The following is an 11,130-nucleotide window of genomic DNA, read 5'->3' as shown; positions in this document are numbered from 1 at the left end:
GAGCGTGGTGAAAAAAAAAAACCCACATATACAAAGGCATCCTCACAGAAAGAGGAGATGGAACTTCACAGTTACTGCTGCCAGTCTCGCAGTCAAAGTGGTTTATTATCTCGCTGCCAACAGGGACTAAAAATTTGTTCTAGTACACTAGTGGGAAAAATCTGATAAATATTAGAAACATGATACCGATTGGCAAGTAACATATTTCTTTGATGGCAGCAAAGCAAAGCTGATTGGATTGTTATCTGTGAAGCCCAGAAAATAGCACCTTAGTAGGATTATTTAAATAAATTCCACAAATCAACGCAGTGGCATTCCACTACCAAGGAAGGGGAACAGACTCCTCCAAGGAAGGGATCCAGGACTCCAGAAATTCCCTCATGTTACCCCAAAACAATAACTCCATTCACGCTCCGCCAGGTGGCACGGGCTCTACTCTTGTCCGGGGCACAAGAGAAAGTTTTGCAACAGATTTTTGACAGTTCCTGGGAAAGTTCAGAGCTGCTGTTTGGTTTGGGGGGGTGCTCTGGATTTTTTTAAGGGAAGTTTACAGGTTTTTAAACAGCTCATTTGTAAGAAAGCGGGTTCCTGTCTGCAGCACCGCTCCCTCTTCTCAAAGGCAGAGCAGCCTTTCCCAACAGCTACAAGTCACCGGCAAATCCAAGCCATGTAGTACCCGGCCGTCACTACTAACACAAGGGGCATGGACAAACTTCTCCAAAGGCCTTTATGAATCAAATTAAAGAAGAACATTTAACATTAACGAGCTGCAATAAATTCATCAAGAGCCAGAGGGAAGACATTTTACTGCAAGAACTTTATTGCACTACGTTCAAGTGCTGAACCACGTATTGTGCCTACTGGACATCGGTCACAATTACACCCCCCCCATCTGCATCTACGCTGGATGACAGTCTGCAATTTTCACTATTTTTCCTCAATTAAGGCTGCAGAGTCATAGTATATGACAATTAGTACATTATAACTCGGAGTAAAACTAGGGGGAAGAATGCAAAGTTATACATATAGCATGTAAAATTTTTTTTTTCCCTCTATTGTTCTTCAGAAGGGCTCGGGGTTTGGTTTCTAATCCAGCTCAACACCTTCCCCTCCAATCTGACTTCCATCATTTGTCAAATCGGCTTTAACTACCAGTATTTCATTTTACTGAAGACATCGATTTTAATTTGCAGAAACAGTTAGAACATTAGGCTTCTAGTTTGTGAGGGGAAGGTAAAGGCCAGGATTAGGCAATTTCAGAATCATCTACCTTCCATATGGACTCAAATCATTACCAGATACGTTATTTCCCTAATGTAGGCATTGACATCACAAACACTTTCGCGTCTCCTTTATCTATTAAAGAAATCAGAAACGTTACACATCTTGAAGGGAGGAAGGAACTCAGTACAACAATACAGCTTGAGTCAGGGTACAGACCGAGTTTCATGGAGCGCGGTGTTTTCTAGCCATGGACCTTCAAAGAGGTCTCTTGGCATATCTGTAAAGCGAAGGGCTTGACAAGTACCGTTATTTTTTGCTTAAATTTATAAATCCCTTCCAGGAATAGAATTCTAAAAGTCCGTTACTTGTGTTCTGAAAACGTTGGCGCAGTTAAGCAGCAGACTAAAACCAGAAGTCTAGAACAGGAAGAAATCCTGGGAAGGCAGCTCCCATGGCCAGCGGCTGAGGTATCGGTACAAGATGGGTACCAGCCCGCACCTACTACAGGCACAGACCAACAAAAGCCTTTGGTGCTCCACAGCAAAAGATCACAGGAGAGTGTGACCCTAAACCTGTATTCAAAGCCTTCGAGGCTGAATATTACAGACATAACGTCAAGTTGAAAGCACATGAGGTCACTACCGGGGCAGGGCACTACGTTAACATGTGTTTGGTAGAAGTAGCCTGGCTGAAACTGCTTTTTAGGGGCTGTAAAGTGACTTGTCTTGATTAATTCACTACCACCACCAACGGCCCTACAAAGAGAACGTGGAGCCAGTCCACACTCCACAAATGAGCATATTTACGGTCTGCCAGCGGTGAATACGTGATAGGCATGTTGGTGTGTAACTAGAGATTCTCCCTCCACAAGAACCTAATAAAAAAATAACAAGGCAATCAGTGGTTAAACTGAACTGTACATGAGGGCTAGTCTGGGAAAATACCCATACCAGGCATTTATTCATGGACCGCATTTCTGTGCGCGCACCACCTTTACCTCACATACAATACAAATGAGACCCTCCCCCCAGATCCTGATTTACTGTGTTCAGTGAGGCAGAGAATCTGGACAGCAGCAAAAAGCCTTTTCATCTTCCTTATGACAGATAAATTAATTTTAAGTCCTTGTCTGAACTGCCCCTTGCTCACCTAGGACACTTTTGAACATCAGTCTTCTGCCAGGATAGATTTTCTATCTAGCAGAGAGACAATTAACATTTCAGCCAAATTCTTTGGAAAAATAAGACTGGCACACACACACACACACACTCTCTCACGCAGTTAAAAGCACAATCTCCCACCAACCAGGAAAGGCCTTTAGCAGATTCAGCAAAGATATTAGGCAGTGAGTCTTCTGTTAAAGCCCACCAGGAAGTTCTTTTCACACCTGCAGAGTCTGAACACCAGGTAGACATACAACAGACATCACCAAATCTCTAGAATATGCCCAAGGTGGGCTTAAGGGTGTCAGACTGCTCCCATACAGCAACACAGGCTCTTCCTCACATCTCTCTGCCAGGTCCCAGCAAGGTTAAAAAACAAACAAACAAAAAAAAAGCCAACTCTATTTAAAAGAGTCCCATAGGAATTAATGTATCAGGCCCTAACTGTGGGGTGCTTTCCTCAAAATCAAGAAAATAGTTTCTGCACAAGCCAATGCTCTGCTGGTTTTCCTTAGACATAAAATTTACTTTATTTCTTTTCTTAAAAAGTTAAAAATACAGAAGGTTCAGAAACTGATTTTCTCCTTGCAGATGTTCAAACTGCAGCTTAAGGAGAAAACAATCCTTCACTGAAATGTTTCTCTTAATTTTTTTTTTTTTATTTTTATTTTTTTCAATCATCACCACCATTAGGACAGAGGTTGAGGAGCACTGACTCCACCACTAATTTGATGATGTAGTTTGATTCCAGATTCACATTTCCAGGTGCCAAGAGTCCAAAAAACAGCCATGCTAACTTCTGCCTTCGTTTGAGACTTTTTTTTTTTATTGAACACAGCAGTGACCGTTGGCATCTTTGAAGCGTAATCGCATCTTAGGCCGGTATTTCTCAAGGTAAAGCAGCTGTTTGGAATTGAAAGCTCCCCTCCTTTTCCTAAAACAAAGAGAATGAAGACTAATATCAATGGAAAAAGTACCGCTTCAACCACCATATACATTCTAAAGCAGATTAGTCCTCATTGCAAAGCTTTTCTGTATCTACAAAAGAACATTTTGGCTTGGTTCCGAATCCACTGACACTTTGAGGAAAGATAAACCAGGCCAGTCACCTACATGCCAATATTAAAACCAAAATCCAGTTAGTGAATTTCAGCATATTTTCTTGGATTGGGAGAGTTTATTTCCATCGCCAGCAGCAGTCACTGAACAACATCAAGGTCACCCTTTCCTTGCAGATGCATGTGCTGCTTATTATATTAGCTAGTAAATAAAGACCATGACATTCAGATACAAATATGTAAGAGGTTCTCAGAAAAGAGCTTCTCAGTAGGCAAGGTACCGTACTCAGGAATAGAAAAAAGGAATTTAAGAAAGGAGAAATTCAGAAAAAAAATCTGTTGACATCAATACAGTTTACAAAGATAACCAAAGACCCTGGGAATCCATAAAAGGCTGAACTGCTTTTTTGGCAAAGCTCATTCAACATAACCTTACCTGCTGGGCTTCATTTCAAGATCTGATGTTATCACTAAACCAACAGATCTCTGCAGTCTCATCCTTTACCAGTTCTGTTATTTTCCAGACAGGTGGTTTCTCACATCTCCTGGGTGGATAACACACTCACCCACACCACCTGTAGGAGTGCTGCTGCTCACCTACTTGCTGTAGAAATTCTGCTTGGGGGCCCAACCTCACTAGAATTTTCTTCTTTTTTTAATAAGGAGCAATTAGTCCATGTCCAATTCAGCCACGATTTTTACCGCCCCAGCCTAGACACTTTTTCTCCCCAAGTTCAAAATCTTTGAGTCTTAGGTTGATGGCTTAACATATAAGCCCAGGCTTAAACAAAAAACCCCATCAACAACAACAAAAAAAGCCCCATCTCTAATCAGAGGAAAGGGCACAACTCTCAGCACTAATGTCAAAGTCATGCCTGTAATTGTCAGGATATAGCTGCCCAAAACCAAATGAGAAATCTAACAGAGTTTGCTGATGACACATGCTGTTCAAATACAACATAAACTGAGCTATTTCTTGAGAATGGGGAAGTTTAACTTACTGCCTTATGAACTGAACTGCGTCTTCGTACTTCATTCCACATTCAATGAGAGCAAGTGCAACCAGTACAGGAGCCCTAAAAGGGAAATCAATATTTAAGGAAGATCTGGAGAAGCAATATATTGAACCCTTCAAAATGCATCAAATTAATCTATAAACAAATAGCTTAAGTATTTTCTCTTTAAGCATTATCTACAGAAAGACATTTGCCTGCTGAGTACCTAATGTAAAATTTCTTTTACTAGACAGCTCTGTTTCCAACACACACACAAAAATAAAAATCAATAGCTCCTTAGTGTTTGGGGCATGAAACAATAATTCTACACTTTTTCATTTCACTATAACCTGATTTTCTACTTCACTAAAACAAGCGTGTAACACCTCTTTGCATGCAGTTTGCTTCTTATGACATTGTAGATTTAGCTGTACGCGAATCTATGAAGCACTGAACAGCTGACTATCCAGATTTTGGGGGTTTTTTAATGAAGAGCACTTAATGGAACTGGGCTTTCCAGAGTTCCTTAATGGAACTGGGCTTTCCAGGGATGATAAGAGTAAAACTTTCTACTTTGGGGTCCACATTTTGAAAATCAGTTAAGTGTACAAGAGCTGGCTTTTCAAACAAGCTGAAATCGCAGTATACACTGACTTTCTCCTGGACTGACTGATGTCCACCCCACTGAACCTCCGAGGGCTGAGCAGTAAAGGACTAAACAGGTGCTAGTCATGGCTAAACAAAAACATAGTTATGGAGAAACAACTCTCACTATCACTGCCATGCTGCACCTGCATAAACAAAATTATTCACTTTCCAAAACAAACAATCTGAAACCTCAAAAGTCACTTTAAAAAACAGCTGTCTCTTTTTACTATAATTGAAGTTCAATTCCCTACTACAGGTAGACAGTTTTCCAGAGTAAAGCAGAATCTGTAAAGCTCTTGCTTTTTCCTCTGCCAGAAGCAGTCTGAGAACAGCAAAAAGGTCAGTCTCTAAGGAACAGACACACAACACGAGTTTGTGACACACAGAAGATAGGAAGCTTCATGTACCCTTTGGCCTGGTATTACGCAAGAAACAGGAGAGTTTAAAATCACTTGAGTTACACGTGGCCACCTTCCTGAAGATGTTCCTCAGATAAAAATAGAGCAGAAATGGATAAACAAATGTTAATTGCCTTGGGGTTTTGGCTCCTGTGTCTTTAAATAGTGGCCATTTCTCCCCCTACCTCTTCATTTCCCCCATTTCTCCTTCTCTGGAGGGGGAAATTTAGGAACTTGACACACTCCAACTCTGTACTTACTCGACTACTTTAATCCACCTTTCTTGCCCACTCATTCACATCCTTAAATATTAATGGTCCCATGGTCATTGTAAGAATACCAACACTGAAGCTTCATTTCCTCCTAGCCCATAGGGGATACATTCGGAGATTACATTTGGGAACACAAAAGCATTTCGCTTTCCCAAATCAGTCTTTTTTTTATTTATTTCACCTTGAAAGGAAGTTCTTCCCAAAGAAGGAAGTTATATTGTGAGTGGTGAGGAGAGAAACATCAGTCTGTGTGTGAGCAAGAAACACAAGCCTAACTTTCCTTACCACTGAAGTGAAGCCACTTTAGACTAAGAAGGTAATTGAACCACTTTTTCTAAATGCTTTTTTTATTACCACATGCTTAATAGTATACCAGTTGCAAACAGGAGGAAATTAAAGAAACCAACTGTACAGCCTTAGAAATTGTACTATACGTGTATATTGCATTTGTCAAGAAGCACCAAGAGATTTTATTGTTTAGGCAGAAAGACATAGACTTTCAAATTAATAGCATCTCTAACTGCTTGTGTCGCTCGTGACTGACAGAAGTGTTCTGAACAACCTCTCCACGTCTTTCCTCTTCTCCTGGATCAGAGTTGTGAAACTACTGAAGATTTTTAAGCTGCAATAAGTCTCTCTTCCTTTAATGATACAAACCTGCTGCTGCTTTGAAGTGTTATTTGGAAGAAAACAGAGAAATTGGCATTTAACACCTTCCATGACCTACCGCCCAAACAAATCAACTAACTTTAAGTCCAGGATAAAAACAAGACAGCAGAACACGAACCTTCCCAACCCTGCAACACAGTGAACAGCGACACAGCATCCAGGCTCTTCGCGAAATTTGGTTTTCAACAGGTTTAGCCAGTCATCAACTATCTGATTCGGGGGTGGTGCTCCATCATCAAATGGCCAGTCCTTTGAAAGGAAAAAGAAAAAAAGGATGTTAGCTATACGGATTTCAGTCTATAATCAACAGCAAGGTAACCGTAACTGGGAGAAGAAAAATATTTGATTCAGCAAGAAGCGAGTATTACACGTACAGTGCTGTGATCTATTTTTCTGGTTGCACAGAAGTTTGCAAGTCAATATCATAATGCAACACTAAATGTCTAACAACCATTTAATTGCACTTTTCAATAAAATTTCAATAAAACTCTACACTAACTCCTTTGTAGTATAGAATTTTTAGAAAAATAGCTGCCCTTGATATCTCATTTTATTAAAAATATGTAAAAATCAATAGACATTTCAAATAAACATTTGAAAAATGAGAACTCTGTAGACTTTTGCCTGTGGTTGTGTCAACCTTTTAAAATGCTACTTGTACTGCAGACCCTGTAACAGAGGAGAAGGTACTTCGTAACAATTCATGGGGAGCAGCAGAGGAGAAGGTACTTTGTACCAACCCAAATGGATCAGCTTGTCCAGCTGCCACGCATCTGATCAGCAAGACAGTTTTAATTACCTGGGTATTTCCAAGTCAAAAAAAACAACATTCGCAAGCAAAAAAGAGCAGCACTTAGGCAAAGGCAAGTCCACAACTGATCAGCATTTACAATTACATTTCTGCCTATTAAAGGGGTAGCAAACATTTACACTACCTAGGCCACAGTTAATACAATCAACATGGCTGTACATCAAAATTACACGTGAGAAGCTTCCCATTTTCTCAAGGTCACAGCTCTCTCCTGGAACTTGTGCTAAGTGGAGTACTATGTGTCCTATACTTCAAGACCAAGCACAACATCACATGCTTTATAATCTTCTCAGACATAGGGAGCGCTGTAGAAAGAGCACTCCTAGATGCAAGGGAAAAAATAATACTCAGTAGTGATTTAGCACTTTTCATCAGACGAGTGCAATGTATTTTACAGCAGAGGCTCATAGCAGAGTTTCATATTATTCAACCACCTCTCAAAATGGTAGGGAAATTGCTTTGAAAGGAAGCCTCTTCTTCCCTCGTTGGCTAGAAACAAGCCTTTTGTGTAGTATCTTGAGAACAGGTTAACATGAAGTAATATTCTCTGAAGCCTGAAAGAAGCACGCAGAAACTCTGAACAAGTACAACCGAAGGTAAAAATCTGCCAGACTTCTCATTTTGCTACCCTAATATTTCCCGAAGAGCAAGTACAGCTTAGCACAGACCTCAGCCCAAGAGCACCTTATAAAAAGCTGCAAGGCGGAAATCTGCATCCCAGAACTACAAAACCAAAAAGCTTTTAAGTTACTGAAAATAACTTTCTGTGCGACTAATTCAGAAAGATACACCTGAAGAGTGCAGAGAACTTTTTTTAAAGCAAATGGGAAATTAAAAATATCTGGGACAACAGAGCAAAATAAAAGACTATAGAAAGAAGATCCTCAAGTAAAACTTGTTCTTTCTAATAAAAGGCTTTTATGAGATTTTTCCACTCAATCACATGCTGCTTGCTATATTATTTCAGGCCTAGTGTCACCCGCCATCCCAGGAAGAGATGTACAGGCTGCCAAAAGAGGCATTACCCATTGCAAGATGCTTTCATTTGAAACTGCCTTGCAAAGAACAGGATTTACATGTCAGTTCCGTGTCCTAGTTTTGGATTAAATTAAATCCTTTCCTTCAGATCAAATACAGGAGGTTACTACATTGCTTTAGCTCACACGTTAACCATCATATCCAGACAACTCTTGCATTGGCCTGAATTAATGACAACCATCATCTCCCCACCGATCATCACCTTCCCAGGAATGGCACACCACTGACATTAAATTAGCACCGATAAAACACTGCTGCATGGGACACTGCCCAGAATGAGGAACCAGACTACTTCTGGGACTAGAGTAACTGCAGCAAAGTTTTGCAGTTATTTTCCTGATTATGAGTTCTGCCAGGATCACCTCCAAATTCCTGTCAGACAGGATAGAAAAATTGCTAAGCTCCACACGGTCGTTAATAACCAGGATGAGGCACTGAGATTTCATAAACAGAAAATACAGCTCTTCCATGCCACCCTGCAGTAGCTGGGAAGGATGATAGGCAAGAAAGGGTTATTCTCATTTACCCTTTATCTGGAGCAGCCTTACTCAGCAGAACGGCTCTGGGTTTGTCACTCAGCAACGACTGCAGGATTGGCAATGCAGAACTGAGATGGCCACGACGCAGTAACAGGACTTAGAAGTGACAAAGACGCCTTTCTTCAAAACCCATGTGCAACTCGCACTGAAGTTACAGCAGCAAAAGACTCCCAGAACTGCCTGCATCTGCGTAGGATGGGACCGCAGCATGGAACTTTCCCACCTTCAATACCAGAGCCCACAGCAATGCAGTAAATATCAGATGGCAACGAAGCCACATCTCCAACACGGGCACTCCCGACCACCTGCCAGCATTCAGGTGGTGGCCATTCTGCAGGGCACAGAGTGGAAAGACAGTCTGATCCGGGGATGAACAGTAAATGAAGGACCGACAGAAGCAGAACAACGAAACGTATCTTAGATCCTGAAGATGAACAAAACTATCACAGCCTCCTTGGTTGCCAGCTGGTGCAAAAACACTTGCAGAAAAAAGCCTACCAATTTTTCCGATGTAGCATTTCTGTTACAAGACCTTACACATGAACGTAACTGTCAGAACTGCAGAAGCCCACAGAAACTAAATCCATCCCTGCCTCCTCCTGTCTCCTGGATTTAATCTCTGTTGATAAACATGCGCATGCAATAGTACTACTTCAAACATGGAACATCTAATTCCCTACTTTCTCACTATGCCATCTGCCAAAGCAGCTCTCTAGCTGCCACATTCTACCCATCTTGCCAGTACATGATCCTGTATCACGGCATGAGAGCAGGCTTTGCTAAAATGCTCTCATTTTCAGGGGTTTCACTAAGCTTTTGACCTCAACAGTTTTAAAATAGACACTAATCTCTCTCAGTTTTTAATCTTAATGTTGTTTTTGCAAGCAAATATTAGCTTTAAACAGTGACGTGTTATTTTCTCAGCCAGATGGTAATTCAATATCATTGCTGAACAGCAACGCGACTCTGCTTTGAAAAAGCACGCATTCATAGAAAGGAAAAGCTATGCAGGAGGTGGTCGTGTCAGTGACTTGTTAAACTTCCCTCAAATAGTAATTTACTGTATTGCAATAGCGTTTTGCTAAGACAACCTCATGACTGGGATCAGCAGGATCAGTGATGACATTAGCAGCAAACCTTCCCCGTCACCACCTGCTTTCCGTTACCCTTAACAGATGCCTGGTGGATTTATGCTCTCTCCTGTTTTGCCTCCTGCAGCAGCAGGATACTAAGAAGAACTGGTACGGACCTAATGCAGAGAGGCTTGTTAGCTGAGGCAGATGCATACAGACACAAGACTCTCACGTGTGTTACTCAAAGTGAAAGGCTCTCCAACAGAACAGTGCTTAGCAGAGCTGGCGGAAACAGCATTTCCAGTTTTTAGAAAAGCTTCCTCAAAAAACTGCTTTCAGTTCAAACATAGCCAACACCAAGCTTTTAAAGTTTTTTTGAGAAGCAAAATCCCCGAACTATTTCGGAAGCGCAGGCTCCAGAGCACAGAGCACTCCTCAGGTCCTGCAGCTGCCCCGGTGGCCGCAGCCATGGACCGAGGAAGATGGATTTCGCTCACAGCTGCTGGAGCCAAGGTCAGCTGGCCTCACAGGGCAGCTACCCTGGCAGAGCTGGACACCTGCAAAACTGTCCTAAGTCTTCGAGGAAGAACTCAGATATGTGCTCTGGCACAGGAACACAGAAATACTCTAAGCCCCAGTATAAATCAGGGCTCTGAGGGCTTCCACACCAGAAGTTTAATCTTTCCAGTCTCTGGCAACCTTGGAAGTATTGCAGCTAGAGGTTTCACAGCAGCGTGCCCAAAAATACTGTCATGCTCAAGTCCAAGGCAGCTCTAGAGTGAACAAAAATGCTATTCCAGAGCACAGCCCTAGGAGCACTAGTAGCCCTGTAGCAACTGGTTTTTCCAACAACACCGAGGCACACGTGGCTGCCTGGAACTGGAGTAAATGCTTACTAGGGCCAGGAGCCAAGAAACCTGACTGACCTGTACGTGGAGTTTTCACAGATATGCCAGGATACAAGTTTTTCTCCTAATGGAAAACTGCACAAGTTTTCCTTCAACCAAGCCGTAAAAATCAAGAGGCAATAGAAGACTGACTACCTGCACCAAGAAGGTAAGATGCAATTTCTGGCCTCACAAGGGAGTATTACTCACTCCAGTAAAAGAAACTGATTGTATCTGACACACTGTAATAATTCAGAAGTATTGCCTGGAAAAATACTGCCTGCAAGCTTAGTATGAGCACACACCTATTAAAAAAACCTCCCCTAAAACACCAAGCAGTACTAGACGATAGACA

General features: G+C 41.7%; 1 protein-coding gene across 1 annotated transcript in view; it reads right to left on the bottom strand.

The window, feature by feature from the left end:
• Window positions 1-786: 786 nt before the first annotated feature.
• PTP4A2 (protein tyrosine phosphatase 4A2) overlaps window positions 787-11,130 on the bottom strand; it is a 13,445-nt gene continuing 3,101 nt past the window's right edge. The window contains exons 4-6 of the mRNA XM_009648535.2: window positions 6,546-6,676; window positions 4,447-4,521; window positions 787-3,321 (exon numbers count right to left, since the gene is read on the bottom strand). Coding sequence (XP_009646830.1) covers window positions 3,213-3,321; window positions 4,447-4,521; window positions 6,546-6,676 — 315 coding nt within the window. The 3' untranslated portion in view covers window positions 787-3,212. The remainder of the gene's footprint in view (window positions 3,322-4,446; window positions 4,522-6,545; window positions 6,677-11,130) is intronic.

This window comes from Egretta garzetta, unplaced genomic scaffold (assembly GCF_000687185.1).
Source record: "Egretta garzetta isolate BGI_Z169 unplaced genomic scaffold, ASM68718v1 scaffold101, whole genome shotgun sequence".
NCBI classification, from domain to species: Eukaryota; Metazoa; Chordata; class Aves; order Pelecaniformes; family Ardeidae; genus Egretta; species Egretta garzetta.
Note: the sequence above shows the minus strand (reverse complement) of the source record. Positions and strands in the feature narration are given on the sequence as shown.